General features: G+C 51.8%; 2 protein-coding genes across 6 annotated transcripts in view; one reads left to right on the forward strand and one right to left on the reverse strand.

The window, feature by feature from the left end:
• Nucleotides 1-6,765, forward strand: part of CCNJL (cyclin J like) — a 54,090-nt gene extending 47,325 nt beyond the window's left edge. For 4 of the 5 annotated variants that reach the window (XM_070517136.1, XM_070517134.1, XM_070517133.1 and 1 more), the window contains 3 exons: nt 660-962; nt 2,509-2,668; nt 4,630-6,765. In XM_070517136.1, coding sequence (XP_070373237.1) covers nt 660-962; nt 2,509-2,668; nt 4,630-5,053 — 887 coding nt within the window. In that variant the 3' untranslated portion in view covers nt 5,054-6,765. The other variant, XM_070517135.1, reaches the window with a different exon arrangement.
• Nucleotides 6,766-13,292: 6,527 nt separating this feature from the next.
• Nucleotides 13,293-18,892, reverse strand: FABP6 (fatty acid binding protein 6). The gene is made up of 4 exons (XM_014842733.3): nt 18,733-18,892; nt 17,206-17,381; nt 15,858-15,947; nt 13,293-13,436 (listed from the first exon to the last, which is right to left on the reverse strand). The coding sequence occupies exons 1-4, from the start codon at nt 18,797-18,799 to the stop codon at nt 13,383-13,385; spliced, it is 387 nt and encodes a 128-aa protein (XP_014698219.1). The 5' UTR covers nt 18,800-18,892; the 3' UTR covers nt 13,293-13,382.
• Nucleotides 18,893-19,643: the final 751 nt, after the last annotated feature.

Raw genomic sequence — 19,643 nt, forward strand, 5'->3', positions numbered from 1 at the left:
TTAAAACAGCAATGATGTGGGTGGCATGATGGTTCCTCTCCTGGTTTCCCTGGGGCTCATTCACACAATTGCTGGAGGATAAGCTGGGTCGGAAGGTCCAGGATGGCCTCATTCACACGTCTGAGAGTTGGTGCTCCTGTTGTCTGGACACCTTAGTTCTCGTCCTTGTGGCCTTGTCGCCTCCACTAGGCTGGACTGACTTCCCTCCGTGGAGGTCTCTCAGCATGGCACTCCAAGGGCGGAGGCGGAAGTTGCAAAGCCTCACCTTGGAAGTCACATAGTGTCATTTTCCCCCCAGTTTTATTGAGGTATAATCGACATAACATTGTATTAGTTTAGGGTATACAACATAATGATTCGATATATGTATATAGTGAGATGATCACCACAGTGATTTGTTATCTATCATCTCACATAGTTACAGGGTTTTTTCTTGTAACAAGAACTTTGAGGATCTACTCTCTTAGCAACCTTCAAATATGCAATACAGTATTATTAACTGTAGTCACCATGCTGTACATTACATCTCCAGGACTAATTTATCTTATAACTAAAAGTTTATACCTTTTGATCCCTTCACCCATTTCCCCCACCTCCCACCGCGCTCTTCCTGGATGCAGTCAAGTACTGTCTTCCAGTAACCTCTGCTTCTCCCACAGGTAAGTTCGAGGATCGGGAAGACCATGTACCCAAGCTGGAGCAGATAAACAGCACGAGGATCCTGAGCAGCCAGCGCTTCACCCTCACCAAGAAGGAGCTGCTGAGCACGGAGCTGCTGCTCCTGGAGGCCTTTGGCTGGAACCTCTGCCTGCCGACGCCCGCCCACTTCCTGGACTACTACCTCTCGGCCTCCGTCAGCCAGAAGGACCACCACTGCCACAGCTGGCCCACCGCCTGCCCCCGCAAGACCAAAGAGTGCCTCAAGGAGTACGCTCACTACTTCCTAGAGGTCACCCTGCAAGGTGGGGCCCGATGTCAGGAGCTGTCACCCTTCCCCACCCGCATGGGCCAGGATCAGGTGGCACGATGGCATGTCCATAGGAAGTCCGTACTGACAGGGGCCCATCCACCCAAGTCACCAAGTCACTCCCACTTTGCAAGGAAAAAGCAAAGAAGGAGTGAGGATTCCCCCAATACGTAAAAGAGAAATAACAACTTATATGCAGGCAGCTGGTACCCTACAGACTTACGATCATCTGGTAATTTTTCTTATGGTAACCTGGAACATTGCAAATGATCTGAATAGCACAGGTGCACAGGTAGGTTGTTCCTGAAGAGCTGTCATCATACAGATGAGGTGGGGGTGGGGATTATGTTTACATCTGCCTTAGCAATAAAGTTACCCTGTTTGGGGACTTTTATTTGAATCTCACTCTTCCAATGTCTTAAAATCTAGGTATTAGATAAAATACTGGGTCAGAAATACTGTTGAGAGAACCACTCGATTAGCCACCACAAAGCGAAAATGGTCATGAGTAACAGTGTTAATAATTGCGATATAAAGCATTAACTGAGCGCTTACTGTGTACCAGGCACCTTATTTTAGTGCTTTGTGTACATTATCTCATTGAACCTCATGACGACTCCACATGACAATCCTTTCTGTTGTTCTCATTTTACAAATCAGCTTCTTCAATTGATGCTCAAAAGGTGAAGACTTACCCAAGGTCATGGCTACGATTTGAACATGAGGACACTCACTCTGTCTGTGCCTGTAACCATAATACCACCCTGCCTGATTGATTCATGCTTTAACAGGCCAACATTGAAGTCATCAAAAATCATAAACAATTGAAGACAGCATGATAATGCACTGACAACCAAGTGTCATTCGCGAAAACTGGGGGAATTTCAAGTTGGCCTTTGCATATAAGTAGTACCAGCTCTGCGTGTTGCCAGATAGCTCAGCAGGACATTAAGATGTCTCAGATCATTTCTCAATGTGGACATGTACCAAAACATCACATTGTATGCCTTAAATATATACAAATTTTACTTTTCAATCATCCGTCAATAGGGCTGGAGGGGAAAAAAAGATTCCTCAGTAAACCTAAGTCAAGAGCCAATTTTAGTTTGAATATCAAACTCTTATAGCCATTCATTCACTCAACAGATTTTTATTGAGTGCCTACTGTGGGCCAGGCTTCATTACCCTTAGTAAGTAGCCCTCAGTCACACCCCAAAACAGAAGTCTTTGAAATGGTACGTCGTTCACCCCTAACAGCCAGAGAAAGGACAAATGATTGGCGGTTCTGCGTGCAGCCCCCGGGAAGCTATGGACAATATTTTAAAGACAACTTGCTCTAGGTTGCCATCACAAATCCCAGACTGCAAGCCATGGCGTTTAAGATTCAAGAATGGAACTTCACGCTGTTCCAATTTTTCATCATATGTGTGTGGCAGCAGTGGACAGCCTTGAACCTAGTCATCTGTCTGGCACTTCTCAGGGGGACCTCACCCCCAGGGTGATGCTTTGTGATACTGACTCCCTCTGTGATTCCGTTCCAGATCATATTTTCTACAAATTCCAGCCTTCGGTGGTCGCTGCAGCCTGCGTGGGGGCCGCTAGGATCTGCCTTCAGCTTTCTCCCTACTGGACCAGAGACCTGCAGAGGATCTCAGATTACTCCCTGGAGCATCTCAGCACCTGCATCGAAATCCTGCTGGTGTAAGTTCCCGTTGGGATCCTTCCATGTTTCCAAAAGACCCAGGTTCCACCTGCTCTGCAGGCCCACCTCTAACGATTGCCTGAAGTCTGAGGCTTGTGGTGGTTACCCCAGCTGGTGTCTCACTTTAAGTGGGCCGTGTTGACTCCTAATAGAATTGGGATTTGAGGAGCCAGACCCATGGCCGAGCGGTTAAGTTCACGTGCTCTGCTTCGGCAGCCCAGAGTTTCGCTGGTTCGGATCCTGGGCACGGACATGGCACCACTCGTCAGCCCATGCTGAGGCGACATCCCACATGCCACAACTAGAAAGACCCACAACTAAAAAATACACAGCTTTGTACTGGGGGGATTTGGGGAGAAAAAGCAGGAAGAAAAAAAAAGAATTGGGATTTGGGGAGTTGGTCCTTCCTATTTTGGGTAGCTTTGGGTTTGCGATTTTTAGGTCAAAGAGTGAGGGAGAAGAGGAGCTCTGTGCACATCCTTCTAAATGTCCGGGTTCTTTGAGTCCCAGTGTAATCTCTTGGAAGGGACTCTCATTACAGGCTGATTTTCTCAGACATGGCCACAAAGTTGACCTCTTAGCCAGTAAGCCTAAAATGGCTTACCCTAAGAGACCACAGCCTGCTTGCAAGGGTCCCTGGGAATCTTGGGGAGGAGATGTTCAGTGTATCAGAGAGGATGCTTAAAGGCATCATAGACCCAACACCATGAAACTGATAGCAAGGCGAAAGTAGTGACCACACGGAGGAGAGAGGACTGAAAAGTCATACCTGGTGACACCCAACAGGTGGCAGCATTTCCTGGATGCTGGTCCCTCTGGCTGCGTGGGGGGGATTGAGGCAGCGTGGTCACAGCAAAAGCCCACGGGACCCTGAAGAGCTGTCTCTCGGCCTCTGATGTGGGAGCTTTGCCCATGCTGCCCATGTCTCATTCCTCTAAAATGTTTACAGTCTGTACCTTTCAGAAGGTACCTGAGCCAGAGAACGTGATCTGGTCTGAGTGAGGATGGGCGCCCTGGGTAGCTGGCACCAGCCCTGGCTCTTCACCATGCTTGTCACTGCTCTGGGATAGCCCCCTTCTCAGAGCTGCTGCAGCCTCCTTTTGCTCTTTTCTCTCATCAATTTGTTTTCCCAAAATCTCTATGGGGAACCTCTTTATGAGATGATAAAACACCTGTTCCGGGGCTGGCCCCGTGGCCGAGTGGTTAAGTTTGCGCACTCTGCTGCAGGCAGCCCAGTGTTTCGTTGGTTCGAATCCTGGGTGCGGACATGGCATTGCTCATCAAACCACACTGAGGCAGCGTCCCACATGCCACAACTAGAAAGACCCACAATGAAGAATATACTGCTATGTACTGGGGGCTTTGGGGAGAAAAAGGAAAAAATAAAAACCTTTTAAAAAAAAACACCTGTTCCATCCCCCATTTCAGATGGAAAAACTTAAGATCTGCTAGCTCAGGAGCAACCTAGCTGGGGATGGAGCCACCAGAAGGGCCTGGAAGGCAGAGGTTGTGCTCACCTGAGCAGCAGGAGCTCTGCCTTCTCAGTACCGGGCGCTGTGCCAGGCGTGGGGATGCAGTGATGTGCAAAAGCAGATGGGGTCCTCCCTCTCAGAGCCTGCACTCAGCACGAGGGGCCAGGTAGTATCCCGAAGTTACTGTCTGGGGTGTTGACTGCTGAGATGGGACAGTGCAGAGGCTGCGGAGAAAGCTGGGCTGGTCTTAAGGAGTCAGCAGAGGTTTTTTTGTAGAAAGGAGATTCCAGCTGAGATCTGAGGCCTGAGTTTAGTTAAAGAACAGCTGAGGCGAGGCTGTAGGCAGTGAGCGCAGGGTGGGCAAAGCCAGGCAGTAAGAACACACAGATCCCCTCGGATCGCACTTAGCAAGGCAGGTGGAGGTGCACTCAGGAGTCTGATGTTGTGGCCTTTGACCTCCAGGTCTCACCCACGTCCTTTCCTTCCAGAGCTTATGATAATGTCCTCAAGGACGCCGTTGCGGTCAAGAGCCAGGCCTTGGCCATGGTGCCCGGCACACCCCCAGCCTCCACTCAAGTGCTGTTCCAGCCGCCCACCTACCCAGCCCTCGGCCAGCCGACGCCGCCCACCCTGGTGCAGTTCCAGACCCCCGTGCAGGACCTGTGCCTGGCCTATCGGGACTCCCTGCAGGCCCACCGTGCGGGGAGCCTGCTCTCGGGAGGCACTGGCTCATCCCTCCATGCCCCGTACCCTCCCCTCCAGCCCCTGGATGTGTGCCCCGTGCCCCTCCCCGCGTCCCTCAGCATGCAGATGGCCCTCGCAGCCGAGCCCAGGCACTGCCTCACCGCCACTTACGGAAACAGCTTCTTCAGCGGGAGCCACGCATTCCCCACAGGCTGCTTTGACAGATAGGGCCCCTTTGGGCCACACAGGGAGGCCTTGGAGACCGAGGCAGAGGAAGAGGACACCGACGGGGAGAACTCAGCAGAGCGAGGCGACTGGGAGGCTGTCCCCACAGAGCCTGGTCGCCCTTGAATGGAGAGGTCCGTGCTCCTTTTAAATAAAACTGACCCAGAGCAAAACAGTGAATGACATAACTCACCCAAGAGCATTCCTCTGGAGGACGTCTTCCGCATGTGGCCGGGATGCACGGGGATGGCTCAGTGGCCGTCCCCTGGAGCAGGGCCCAGTGAATCATGAAAGCCTGGCTAAGAGGCCAGGAGACTGGGAATGGGGTGCAGACCACCAGTCCATGAGCATGTCTGCTTTTTAGTATCAAAGACTCCTTTTTTCTTTGCCGACGGCAGCTACACCACTAGAAAGAAGGGGCAGCCTGCTGTGTTCTCAGGACCCTGGTCAATGCTGTATTGGGTGCTTTTCTTTTCCTGGCCCCACACAGGGGTCCCTGTGTGTGTTGACGCCTGACCGGCTGCCTTCCAAGGCATGGGGTGGGGCGGCTGTCTTGCCTTTGTTGTCGAACCTAAACCTTCTTGGGCCTTTTAGATATTTCACATGCTGCTGCTTCCCGAAGTGACCTAGCTTTCTGTTCCGTAAGATATCTTGTTTACATACTGCATCAGGGATTTTGTGATACTTGAAAATTCCTTAGGAGAAAAGCAATGTTGATCGCCACACTGCCTGTCCCGCACGAGGCCTGGAGGTTGGAACCCGGCTTGTAGCTGACCCGTGGGTGACAACAGAGCTCCCTTTTCAAAAGCGTATGGTTGGGGAGAACCACTTTCTAGGCTCTCAGTTCCAGGAAATTCCACGTCGTCTTGGATGCTGTGTTCACTTGTAGAACTTTGATAACCACCCAGAGGAAGAAGGTTGTTGAAATGTAGGCAGAGGTTTGAAACCAGCCCCCGACGCACACACATGCTTATGTATGTGGGCTTAAGCCCAGCCTCAGCTTCGAGTCTGGCTGAGAGCGGAGGATAATAATGTGGAATGTGTGCTTAATGCCACTGGATCTGGGGCGTGGGGGTGTACGAGGGAAATGACACCACCACCGACGACAGGCCAGTGACTGGATGGAAGGCCAGTATTTGGGTGTCTGCAACGAGAGGGCTCTCAGGAAGACCCTTGTAACCATGTGCAATATGTTTTTATTTTGACTGGCAGCTGGTGCTCAGCGTGTTTTTTGTTTGGTCCAGGGTCTGGGGACACATTGTTCACTCATCACAACTGGGAGGTGCCAAGAACCACGGAAGCATTTTTTTTGGTTTGTTTTTTAAGAACCCACATTGGTTTTGTTGACTCGTTGGCCAGTCCAGGAGACCGTGGCAGGGGGACTGCCCCAAAGTGGCTGCAGCCTGCTGTGTCAGATCCGAAGGTGGTGTTCAGGGCAGGGGAAGCCTCAGTGTGGAAGCGGAATGAGAAGAGAGACTGGACGTGGAGACGGTGCTGCCACTTTGCCACACTAGCGTAGGAAACTGCACGTTCGTTTGTTGTTTTTCTCTTTTGCCTTTGCCAACCTCCTTTTATTTATGTGCGACTGGTTTGGATTCCAAGTTATTGTGTCTGTCTTTTTGGGGGCTGGGGGCTTGTGAGGGGCCCCCCAGTAGAGCCTCACAGCCAGCCGGCCCCCAGGAAAAGATGCCCTGCAATAAACACGTCACCTGCTCCTGGTCTCTCAGTTCTCTTCCTGGCCGGCTCTTAGCCCGCCCCCTGGCCCCCGCCCCCTTTCGTATCAGCCCCCGTGGGAGTGTCTGCTCCTCCTGAGAGGTTGTGGGGGTGGGTAACAGCAAGGCTGGCTCCTGTGGAGCTGGGTCCTTTCATTTGGGTTGGAACTGGGGCTCCCTGGGGACACGGGCAGCAGGTAAGTTAAGGCTTGACATCCCAGCTGGACCACTGTATCAGTCAGGCTTCTCTAGAGAAAGAGAACCTGTTACATATAGAACGAGAGAGATTTATTTTAAGGAATTGGCTCAGCATTGCAAATGCCTGGGTTAAGGTCAGGGTCAGGGTTCCGTTTCCTCATGCCCTCTGGGTTCAGAGTCCGGCTCTCCAGAGCCATCAGATCTCTCCTCTGAGTGCTCTTCTCCCTTGAGCCTTTATATCAGTGATGCTCAGCAGGGCTCATTTTTGTCTGCCAGGGGACACTTGGCAGTGTCTGCAGACATTTGTGGTTGTCACCATTGGGAGATGGGTATGGCTGGTACTGAGTGGGTGGAGGCCAGGAATGCTGCTCAGTATCCTACAGTACGCAGGACGGCCCCCACAATAAAGAGTGATCTGGCCCCAAATGACAACAGTGCCAAGGTTGAGAAACCTCAACTCACCTGTCACCTCCTAGAGAGGTCTCTGTGATAGCCCTGGTCACTCTCATTATCCCTTTTATTTTCTTCATAGCTGTTAACCATCTGAAATGATCTCAATTTGTTTACTGGATTTGAGGGCTGTGCCCTAAGCTTCCTCCCCCAACAGGATATATAGAATGTCGTCATCACCTGATGCTGGTGGCACTAAGGATGGCAGCTGGCCTGTGTTGAGCATCTACTGTGTGTGATGTACAAACTAAGGAATTTGTTCGTATTATTCCAGTCATCCTGGTAACCTGCAAGGTAGGAACTGTTACTAGTTGTGTTTTACAGATCAGAGAACGGGGGCATGGAGAAGTGGTTTGCCTGAAGACAGCAGTGGTGAAAGAAGGAGCCACAGTTCGAACCCAAGCAGGCTGAGTGCCTGCCGCCCTGTGCTATCTCCATCAAGGGTTTCAGGTGAAAGGCTCTGTGACTGTCCCAGCTGGCTGTCCCGCTCACCTGGTGGGGAGGACATGACATCAATGGATTTGGGTTCCTAAAAGCAAAGAGTTGCCTGGCGTTCATGCTCTGGATTTGCGGAGTGGCAGGCGTTCTCAGAGCATGCTGGCCAGCAGACAGATACAGAAACACAGCTCCTGGCACATCTGCCACGGACTAATGTGATTTATGGTCCATCTGTCTGCTCACATTAGGCTCTGATCTGGGAGGGGTCCCCCAGGCCCACTGGTGAAGGCAAAGATCTGGGACCAGGCTTGAGGCTTCCTTGGAGCGTGTCCCGGAGGGACGCTGCCTCTGGCTGCCTCTGGCAATCCCTGGCACCAAGCGTCTGGGAAAGAATCGTACCTGCCCTCATAGACCTCATTCTCTGTTCCTCAGGGAAGACCTTTGTGACTTGAATTTCAGCAGAAAGGCCATAGCATTTGGCAGGAGTCTCAAGTCTAAGTGCCCACCAGGACCAGGCAGGTAACATGGTGAGTGAGTCTAGCTTGGTGACTGAGACATCGTGACATCGTAGGGACTGTGTTGAAGCCAGTGTCCCCCTAGAGGGTATGGCTTCTACTCAGCTCTGGCCAATTAATACTTTTCAGGTATTTGCTCTGGGTTAGCGAACTGTCAGATGTCCAGAGAAACTGGAAACCTGCACCTTCTAGGAGATGTACTAATTTTTCATTTAATTTAGAAATTATATTTTAAAAGATTTTTAACGCGATTGAAGACCAGTAAGATACATTGTAAGTTAGAGTGGTTCTTGGGCTGGAAGCTCGGAACTTCTCGTATGTAGACAAGAACATTGGGCCTGAGAGGGGAAAGTCTGAGTTTGTCTGCTCTCAACTGGATGACCTTGAGAAAAGCAACCTCTTCACTCTGAACCTGTCTCATTTGTAAGCAGGAAGGCCATCTGCCTTCGCTTCAGGTCGATGGTAGGAAAGCACAGAGTGCTTGGTATCGTTACTGAGCAGTGCGTTCTATGAAGGTGTTGTATGTAGTGGGCCCTCCCTTCTGTGGGGGCCCAGGGAGCCTCTGAGCTTCACCTGCCTCCAGCCCAGCTGCAGCCTTAGAAGAGGATGTCCTTGAGTGGTCAGGCTTCTGCCGGGCCAGCTTGGACCAGGGTTTCAGGCCCTGCCCCTGCCTGAGACACGACAGGCAGGATAGACAGGGAGTCAGGCTTTCTGCTGCTCCCTGGGTCTGGGCAGGTCATTTCTCTTTTCTGGATGTCAGTTTTTTTATCTGCAAAATGCGAGGGTTGGGGGGGCCAGACCCGTGCCCGAGTAGTTAAGTTCATGTTCTCCACTTCAGTGGCCCAGGGTTTCACCAGTTCGGATCCTAGGCACGGACCTGGCACCGTTCATCAGGCCATGCGGAGGCAGCATCCCACATAGCACAACCAGAAGGACCCACAACTAAAATATACAACCATGTACTGGAGGGCTTTGGGAAGAAGAAGGAAAAATTTTTTTTAAGTTTAAAAAAAAATGTGAGGGTTGGGACTGGAATAATCTCCCAGGTCATGCCTGGCGGGGAGCACTTCACAGTGACAGCTCCCTGATCTTCAGACCTAAGGAATATGGTTCAGCAGGTCCGGGGGGCGCCCGGGCTATCCTTCTAACAGGACCCCCAGGTCGTGCTGTGCACAGCTGGTTTGGGACACTTCTCCCTGCTTTAAGAGCTCTGACCCTGTGTGTGCCCATTCTCACCAGCTGAACCACCAGGAAGGGCCCTTAATAGCTGTTTAGTGAGACTGACTATGTGCCAGGCCCTGTATTTCACACTTTCCTCGTGCTCTCTTAGCCCCGCTACTCTTTTGTCCTCAGAAACAACACTGTGAGCTAGTAGTATTATCACTATCTTCCAGATGAGGATACTGAGGTTCAGGGAGGCTCAGGGTCTCACTGTGGGCAAGTGGTAGACTGGGTTTCACACTTAGATATGCTTGACTGAGGAGCAGTGTGGCCTCCACGTTGTCACCCATAGATCTCTCATACACACCAGCACCAAGGCCCAATCTCTCAGGATTTCTCTGCCCACCGTCTTCCCTCTGCTCCCCCAATTTACTCTCTCATCTTGGTGTCCACAGGGTGGCGGAGCGCCACCTAGTGATGGTCTGTAAAGATGCTTTGGGACGCTCTTGTTTCACCAGATAAGCTTGGCAGGAGGGAGGCGGTTTCCCTGGCAGAAGGGGGAGAGATGACTCCCGAAGATCAGGGTGAAGGCCGTGAAGAGCCCGGGGTAAAGGGCGCCCGACTGGGGTCTGTGGTGTAGCCAGTCACTACAGCGTCTTGAGCAGCACAGCAAAATGATGAAGCTCCTCTAACTTTTTGGAAGCCATGAGAGTGGATTTTTATCCTTTACCCTTGCAACTCCCCTGGTTCCCAGGAAGGAAAGGTCTTATTAGCCCATTTTACATGTGGGTAAGGTGAGACTGAGAATCCAGCACCTGCCCACGGCCTTACAGCTTCCCGGAGGAGGAACCCCTAACCCTTCGTCACACTGGTTGATAACAATGGTGGCGATGGTGGTGGTGATAGTGGGCGTGATGGCGGTAGCTAACATCTAGTGAGTCTGTAGCATGACGCCTCTATTAGGTAAGGGAAGTTGTTATCCCCATTCACAGGGGAGGAAACTGAGACTCAGAAAAGTGGCTGAACTTACCCCAAGTCACAGCTTCTAGTTGGTAAGAGAGGGATTCGAACCCTAGCAATGTGACTCCAGAGTTGAATCTCTGAACCACTGTCCCTTCTCCTGGCCAAGGAAGCCTCCTTGCCATTTGCCAGCAAAATGGACACTTTTCTCTAGCTCACCTTAGTCCCTTTACCCTCATAAGCTGAACTGAGAAACTGAAGCTTCCATCAGCCAAAGAGGCCCAACCCCACATTACTCTCAGAGACTCATTCACTGCTGTGTGACCTTGAATGAATTTCTTCCTCTCTCTGAGCCATGGTTTCCATATCTGTGAAATACAGAGTTTAAAGTGCTGAGCTGCAAGGTCCTGCTATTCCATGAGTCTGAGAATCCGTTACAACACTGGCTTAAGAATTTCTCCCCTGCCGGTGATTTGAATTTGTCCTTGAATCAGTTACCAAAGTAAGAATTTCTCTCTCTCCTCTCCCCTTCCCCACTCTCTTTCTTTCTCAATTTTCAGCCTAATTATGGTTAACTCTGTTATTTAGAGACTTATTATCCAAGCTCATTATGAGTAATTATTCAGTCTGGAGGGGAAACAGCAACACTGCTAGTTTAATTTAATGCTTACCTAGTTCACTTAATTAGCAATAAGTCTTGGCCCAACGATGGGATTCGTGGGGTCCTGGCTTGGTGGGAGGCGGGGCGGGGGTGTGGGGGTAGGGAGGGCAGTGAGTGCTGTTCTTGGAAAGATAAACAAGCTTCAGGGCAGGATGTGGGAGGAGGCGAAGAGCGAGCTGCCAGTGAGCTGGGCCCTGCTGTCTGTCTTGTCTCTCCCGGTCGGCTGAGGCTGGCCCCCAAAGGGAAGGCCGTGGATTACATGGGCTGGAAGGATCTTATGTCAGGTCGCACTTATTAAGCGCCTGCTGTGTGCCAAACCCCATGCAAGGCATTGAGTCAACCTTATTTCTTATGTCCCATGTGCCGGACTTGTATATTCAAGGTAATTTAGATACTTCAACTTCCAGTCTGTGTGTTCCTCTCTTTTCGGCAGGCCTACAGGTGTGATTAGTCAAAGAGAATGTCCCCCTTCTGACGCGGCTGTCTCTTACATCTCTCTCCCCTCTTCACAAAGGGGGGCCTCAGGCTCAGGGCTCTGCACGGGCAACAGAACCTAGCTAGAAGTCAACACCTTTCAGCTTTGATTTTTTTAGTAGTTTTCATCTATTTGTGGCAAAGGATGTTAGCTTTCCATGTGTAGAAGTGATGGTGGGCTGGGCCAGCCGGGTGGCTCAGCGGTTAAGTTTGCACGTTCTGCTTCGGCAGCCCAGGGTTTGCTGGTTCAGATCCCGGGTGCAGACATGGCACCGCTTGGCAAGCCGTGCTGTGGTAGGCGTCCCACATATAAAGTAGAGGAAGATGGGCACGGATGTCAGCTCAGGGCCAGTCTTCCTCAGCAAAAAGAGGAGTAATGGCAGCAGATGTTAGCTCAGGGCTAATCTTCCTCAAAAAAAAAAGAAGTGATGTAAAGTTTGCATTGTAGTAAAAATAAGTGAATTTAAAATAAAAATTTAGAAAGTTTCTTTTTTGCTTTTTTTTTAAAGATTTTATTTTTCCTTTTTCTCCCCAAAGCCCCCCGATACATAGTTGTATATTTTTAGTTGTAGGTCCTTCTGCCTGTGGCACGTGGGTTGCCACCTCAGCATGGTTTGATGAGTGGCGCCATGTCCTCGCCCAGGGTCCAAACCTGTGAAACCCTGGGCCGCCAAAGCGGAGCGCGTGAACTTAACCACTTGGCCACAGGGCCGGCCCCCTTAAGTAAGTAAATTTCAAAATAAGTGCATTTAAAATAAAAACAGTCATACAGAGAAGTATAGGGTCAAAAGAAGTCAAGGTGGTATCCAGATGGGGAACGCTCCCAGGAGAGAGATTCGGGGCTCTGGGTTGGGGGTTATGTAGCCAGGAGCCAGCAGGCCACCGCCTCTACCCCATGCCCCGGAGAGATGCAGTAATCAGGTAGGGACATCTGCTAAATCCAAATGCCGCCTCCCTTGGAAGCCTTCCGGACTCAGGGCTCCCAGCACCTACCAGGGCATCAGGGCAACCCTTCTGACCACCTTCCCCAGCCCACTGCAGCCTCTCGAAGTTTCTCCCAGGCCCCCCTGTCCAGACCATGACATTCCTGTCTGTTCTGTTCCTCCTGTCACTCCCATTGCCCCTTTGCCCCCTCATAGACTCATTTCTCCTCAGTTCCTTATTGGTCCTCCTGGCCCCTCTTTACACCAGTAGGTAAACTGAGGCCCAAAGGAACGACTCCACAGCAAATTAAGAGCAGAGCCACGACTAGGCTGAAACAGCTTCCCTGGCGAAGCCCTGGGGCCTGCATCCCAGTGTCCTTACAGCCAGAAGAGCCACACCTGCCCCCACCCACGAATTCTGATGTATTTGTCCTCCTGGCCCATGTGAGAGTCAATGTGTCACCCCTCCCAGGTGACATTTGTCTCTTGAAAGGATTGTCTAACCACAGAGTGGTGGGTGGCAGGTGGGCAGGGGGTCCACAGAGGCGTGCCACCATGCTGCTGGAGCACCGCCTTAGGCTTCTTCGAGGTCAGGTGGACTCAGTCCACGTTCAGGCAGGTCTTCCTCTGCCGTGACAAAGACCCCACAGGGACCTCAAGGCCACGGTTTGGCCCGTGTAGCCATCCTCAGGGGTTTCCCGCCCCCAGCCAGCCAGAAACTGTCCCCAGACACCAGAAAACAAAACCAAAGACAAAGAAGTTCTGGGGCGAGCAGAACGTCTGTTCTGATCCCAGCTTTATTGGTGGCTCTGTAGCCCCCTCGGAGCCCCGCCTGCTTGCTCAGGCCAGCCTCTTGCTCACGCGCTCGTAGGTCACGCCCCTGACCGTGGATGTCTGAAAGAAGCAGCCAGAACAGAGGAAGTCAGTACCGGGGCCCCAGGTGACCATGGGCACCGCTGGAGGAAGAGTGGCCTCCGGTCCCAGCCCTGAGGAGAAGCGAGTCAGCTGCACCACTTCTCTGGGCCTCAGTTTCCCCTTTTATTACATGAGTCACTGTGCGGTCTCAGTGTGGCAAAAGTGCTAAACAGATGTTGAGGGTGATGTGGCTCTTCGCATGATAAGCTTCCAGCTCCTGTTCATTTCCCTTCACCTATGCCAGGCACTTCCCTTGAATTATCCCATTTGACCCTCCCAACAACACTCCAGGGTTGTACCCATTGTACAGGTGAGAAAACTAAAGTCTAGAGAAGTCAAGTGACCCTTCTGAGGTCGAGAGGCCACACTCAACCACGCCACCGTACAGCGTTCATGGGCACCTGTGCTCGGTGAGGGGAAGATGGTCCCTGCCCTCCGGAAGTGTAAGGTTCTGTGGGAGAGGCAGGCAAGAGGATGCTGTTCAGTGAAGGCCCACTGTGTGCAGTGCCCTGGGCTCAAGGCTATCAGGACACGCTGTCGTGAGATGGACAGGCGTTGTCAGTTGGTCCTGATACCCAGCGAAGGAAAGCAGCATTCTCACGGGAAGGGGGTGAGTGGCAGAGGGGGTTTTATGGAAGCGGGTTTGTCAAAGGGCAGTGGTGTGAGGTGATGTGTGATTTGCCTGTGGGATGAATGGAAGTTGGAGTGGGGTGGGGGGGAGCTGAAAGCAGCAGGGAGGCTGGGCTCAGTCCAGAGGAGAGGTGCTGAAACACGGCAGGGGAGCTGCTGGTGAACTGGAGGCCAGAGGAGAGACGCCCACCAAATGTACTCCCTGTTGGCAGAAGGAGGGTGGTGGCCAGGATGACTCTGAGCCTCTAGAGGTGGGAGATTTGGAACCCAGACGGTGCACGTGCATTTGTATGCATGCATTCCTATGCCCTTGTGCATGCGTGCATCGGTGTGTGCATGCATACGTGTGTGTGTGACAACCCTGGACTCTGGGCACTGCTCACACGACACAGGCTCCCTGCTCAGGACCCTCTAGGTATCGAGAAACAGGTTCATTCCATTTGGGAAGATCAGTTCTCTTGTCGGGCACAAACCTGCTTCAGTTCTCCTGCCTGTCCTCGCTGCACACCTCGCAGGCTGGGGAGCCTGCCTCTGGGAGTCAGAACCCACTGCTGACTTCATGTAAAAACATGTCCAAAACTTTCGTCAGAATCTCCAAGAGGTCAATTTCCATCAGGAAAAAGTATGGTCACTTTTGTCCTTTTTATATATTTTTTTAAAACATACATCTATTTATTTCTAGATTTTTTAAAAAATTAAAATGAAGGGAGGAAGAACAGGCAGAGAGCCTAGTCTAGAAATCAGCTGATGGGATCTGCCTCCACCATGAACTAGCTGTGTGACCTTGGGAAAGTTACTTGCTGTCTCTGAGCCTCTATGGCTTCTCTGTAAAATGGGAATAATAGGAGTGCACTGAGCCTGTTGGGCCGTGTGCTCCGTTCCTCTAGACTGGGTTTGAGATGAGGAAAGGAGGAAACAAGAGAGAAATGGATAGAGAGCGAGCAAGAGAAGAGAAGGAGAAGATGAGGAGGTGGCAAACCCTGCCTCCCTCATTTCCCTTCTGCAGAACCTTAGGGAGAGTAGACTGGACCCCAGGGGGCTCTGGCCTGGTATATGTGTTGGCCTTGCCAGCATTTTAAAAAAATGTTTAGAGGGCCGGCCCGGTGTTGCAGTGGTTAAGTGCACACGATCTGCTTCGGCGGCCCGGGGTTCGCCTTTTCGGATCCCAGGTGCGGACATGGCACTGCTTGGCAAAAAGCCATGCTGTGGTAGGTGGCCCACACATAAAGTAGAGGAAGATGGGCTGTTAGCTCAGGGCCAATCTTCCTCAGCAAAAAGAGGAGGATTGGCAGCAGATGTTAGCTCAGGGCTAATCTTCCTCAGAAAAAAAAAAAAAAGTTTAATTAGTTGCCAACATTTAATAGTCTGGAGATTTCACATAGAAGTGCAAATTTCCAGCTTCTCTTGAAAAATCAGAAGATCTAGCAGGAAGAGTCTGCAGTCCCTTGTAGAAGTGGAGTGGGGTGGCAGCTGCCCTTGCAGGGCCCACCCGGACCCTCCATTTACGCTCTGGGAAGAGTCCGTAAAAGCTCTGGCTAATCAGTGAGGCTTCCTGTGCCTCGGTCTCCTCGCCTGTTAAATGGAGGTTAGAACTCCTGACAGGGTTATTGTGAAGAGCCGATGAGATGACATGCCCCAGTGCTCAGCATGGAGCCTGGCGCATGGGAGGTGCTCACAGAGCCAGCTGCCCAGAGGCCCACCTCTCAGGGACCAGGGCTGGGGCCAGAAAAGCGTCTGATCCATCATCCCAGGAGCCAGCAGGACACTCACCTCCACCAGCTTGTCTCCCACAATCTCCGAGGAAAAGTGAAAGTTGGGGGAGTCCACCGTCAGCTTCCCACCCTCCATCTGCACGGTGGCCTGGAAGAGAAGCGAGACCCAGCCTGAATTGGCAGAGGCCCCCGAACCCAGGCCAGCCCCTCAGGGAGGAAGGGCCTGCCACAGCCCCAGCAATGCCCCTCTGGGAGTCACTTGGCCTTATAGACAGACAGTTACATACTGTTTATCCAGAGAGAGAACTTGTGCGAGTCACTCAGCCTCGCTGTGCCTCAGTTTCCTCTTCTCTGAAATGGGGGTAGGACCTGTACCTACTTCATAGAGTGACTGTGAGGATGAAATGATTTAATGTGATGTGTGTAAAGTGCTCAGAACAATGCCTGGCACATGCTGAGCGCCCCTCGTTAACTACGGAGTTGGTTGTGATCATCATCATCAGGGTGACAATGCTGTCGTCCAAGGACGTCAATTGCGGCATTGTTTGTAAGAGTGAACAACCTAAATATCCAGCCTAGATTCCCCACCCGTAAATAGCCTAACTGTCCGCCAGTGAGGGAGTGTTAAATAAACGACAGCGTTTCCGTACAATAGGATACTGTGCAGCCATTAAAAAGAATACGGCAAATCACTGTGTGCTGGCCCAGAAAGACAGCTTGAGAGATTGTTAATGTTAAAATACCCAAGTGACAGAATATGAACATTATGACTAATTCTCTGCCTTGGTGGCCTGAGGAGCAAAGTACTGATGGCCATAGTTGGGGCTGGAGGGGACCCAGAATGGGTGGAAGACCTGAGAGACCAGTCTGGATAGGATGACGACAAACAGTTACCTTTTACTTCTTTGCTACCCAAGACTGCAATTTCAAACCCGGATGGGTCTGATTCTGGGATTATTCATCTCTAGGCTACGCTGGGAAGCAACATAAAAAGTGATTCTGCTCTCTGAAGCCAGACTGGCTGGGTGTGAAGCCGTGCCCCTATTGTGTGACCGGGCAACCTCTCCCGATGGCTCAGCCCGACTCCCTATCTGTAAGATGGGATAGTAATTGTAGTGACCTCGTGGGATGAACCACGTGAATGTGTGTGAGGTGTTCAGCAAGTGTCTGGGTTGGATTAACTGCTCAGCAAATGTTAACAATTTTTACTGTCGTTGGAGTGTCCATTATTGATGGTAGCACTAAAAACCAGGAGTGGTTAAATCGCCAAGTAACTCAAGCTCCTAATGCTGGAGGCTAGACTCGAGAAAGAAGGCTGCGCTGTGGAGCAGCCCCAGGGGATGTGTTTGAGGAGAAGTTAGCCAGAAACCTGGGGAAGGAGGGAGGGGCGGCCAGCGGCCTCTCACCTTGAACTTCTTGCCCCCCACAGTCTCCATGTCACACTCCTTGCCGATGGTGAACTTGTTGGTGATGGAGTGGCCCCCGGGGTAGTGCTGGGACCAGGTGAAGTTCTGCCCGTCCTGCTGCACCTCCGAGATGATCTTGAAGTTTCGGCCCTTTTCGATAGTCTCGCTGGGGATCCCTGGGCCCGGGAACAAGCAGAGTGGCCGTGTCGGAGCGGCTCACAACCTGTGGCTTTGGGGAAGAACCTTTCTCCCCTGCGGCAGGCTAGCACGATGATGAGGGGCACCAATCCCAGACCTACCACAAGCCATGTGGCTTGGGCAGGTCACCACCTCTCGGCGCCTCAGTGTTTCCATCCACACAATGGAGCTAATAAGGCCCATTTCACAGGGCTGTTGCAAGGATTAAAGTGATTGTGTCTTGTAAAGCCTCTGGCATATAATTGACAATAAATAATAGCTGCTCTTCTGATAGGACTGTAACATAAATATAACAGAAATCTGCCAAGCTCACAGAGTTCTAAAATGAATGGGACCATCAAGACAGTCTCCTAACGCTCTGATTCCACAGTTCGGAAATGAAGACCCAGAACGGGAATGGGGCTTCCAGCATCTGGATGGGGGCTCCAGGCAGAACTGGGTCTCGAACTGAGTCTGGCTCACTTCCACTTCCACACTAGAGTGTCGCAGGTGAAGCCAAGTCCCGGCTCCTTCAGGGCCACCCCCAATCACTGACTCTGAGGGGCTCTTTCCTCCCCAAGGCTCCAGAGCACGTGGACTGTGCTCTCAGGGCCTTCCTGGCCACTAGGGGGTAGGGCACAGGTAGGTCCCGTGGCACTGTCCTCTGAAGCTTGACAGTGGCACTGCCTCAGACTGAGACAGCGCACCAGGATTGCTGCAGGATTATCAAGTCCATGGCCCCATTGGTTCCTCACAACCAGTGTTGCAAATCGAGCAGTGAGAGGAGTAGGATCTTTGATCTCTGCCCACAGTGCCTAGCACGGTAAGAGGCCCTTGTTTGGTGAATGACTGAGTGAATGAGTGACTTGTCAAACCTGGTCTCTATATTGACCCTTTGGTCACCACTCCCCAGGCAGGTTGTCGTGACAGCACTCATCATCTCCTCATAGGGTCCTGGGTTCTAATGACCTCTGCCACTGATTTACAAGTCTTGCTGAGACACCCTTTCAGTAACATTGGGTTGGCCCTTGCATACAGCAGGGGTTCAGTAAATGTTTGAATGAATAAACCAATCAAGTCTCCGCTTCACCAATTACTAGCTGCGTTACCTTGGACTAGTAACTCAACTTCTCTGGGCCTCAGTTTTCCACCAGAAAGTGGAGATAGTAATATTCCCTAACTGCTTTAAAGTGTTATGGTTCTTATTAGTCCCAGAGCCTGGAACAAAGTAGTTGCTCAACAAATGCGGGAGTGAATGAATGAATAAGCGAAGTCCAAGAGTTTGGGTTGCTGGCCCCGAGCTGGCTGGGACAGAGCAGCCAGGGAAGGTATATTCAGGAGCTCACTCACCAATGTGCTTCATGAACTCATCGTAGTTCTTCTCACTCTCGATCTCGTACTTGCCGGTGAAGGCCATGCTGCCGGGAGAGCTGGAGGCCAGAGAGCAGGCGGGGGCAGGAGAAAGCTTGTGCTCCTGAGCCGTCTAGTGCCCCAGCTTATAAATGCCTCCGGATGCTGAGCTCAGCCCCCAGGTCAGCCCACTTCTCCCCTGAAGAGGAAGCACTTGCCGTTTTATGATGTGGGCAGGACCGAGCCCTGAGGTTATTCACCCTGGGGAAGGGCTGGCTGTGAGCCCATCGTGCTCCCAGGGCCGGAGCTGCCACCGGGTTTGAGGTGTCATCCACCTCTGCCCATCCCTCCCTGTGTGCTCTCCTCATCCGTCATTGACTCGTTCAGCCCCTCATTCATCGACCAAAGTGCATTGAGCACCTGGCACTGTGGATGCACTGAGCGAGACACGCCCTTCCCAAAAGAGCTTCCTGCGAGTCCAGAGACCAACACACTGCTGCGAGAACTCTCCTGCAAGCAGGATGTGCTGCGTCCTGAGAGAGAGGCAGATGTGCAGCCCGGGGCATGGGGAAGAGCCATGGTGTCCAGCTGGGGGCTGGTGCATCCTTGCATGGAGATGGCGTTTGATGCAGGTCTTGAGGGAACAAGAGGATTTGGATGTTTAGAGACACAGTAGGGTTGGAGGAGGCTGAGCCTGTAAGGAGACAGCATTCTCAGATGAGGGAACAGCGTGATGAAGGTGGGAGGGCCACAATGGAAGGAAACAATGTTTGGCTGCAGCAAAGAGCACTTGAAGGAGAACAGACACAAGGAGGGTGCAGATAATGCCAGCGGAGTGGAGCAGCAGCCCACGGCCCCAGGGAGCCCACTTAAAGGAGGAGGTGCCAGCATGCATTGAAGACCCTCTGTGC

The sequence above is a fragment of the Equus asinus genome, chromosome 9 (assembly GCF_041296235.1).
Source record: "Equus asinus isolate D_3611 breed Donkey chromosome 9, EquAss-T2T_v2, whole genome shotgun sequence".
In the NCBI taxonomy this organism is placed as follows: domain Eukaryota; kingdom Metazoa; phylum Chordata; class Mammalia; order Perissodactyla; family Equidae; genus Equus; species Equus asinus.

Bases quoted from the DNA above. Each gene is read 5' to 3' on its own strand.
- FABP6 (XM_014842733.3), bottom strand. From the start codon at position 18,799: ATGGCCTTCACCGGCAAGTACGAGATCGAGAGTGAGAAGAACTACGAT. The intron at 17,382-18,732 runs GTGAGTGAGCTC...TCCCGGGCCCAG, and splicing joins TGAGTTCATGAAGCACATTG to GGATCCCCAGCGAGACTATC. The intron at 13,437-15,857 runs GTGAGTGTCCTG...TGCTTCTTTCAG, and splicing joins TGGGAGACAAGCTGGTGGAG to ACATCCACGGTCAGGGGCGT.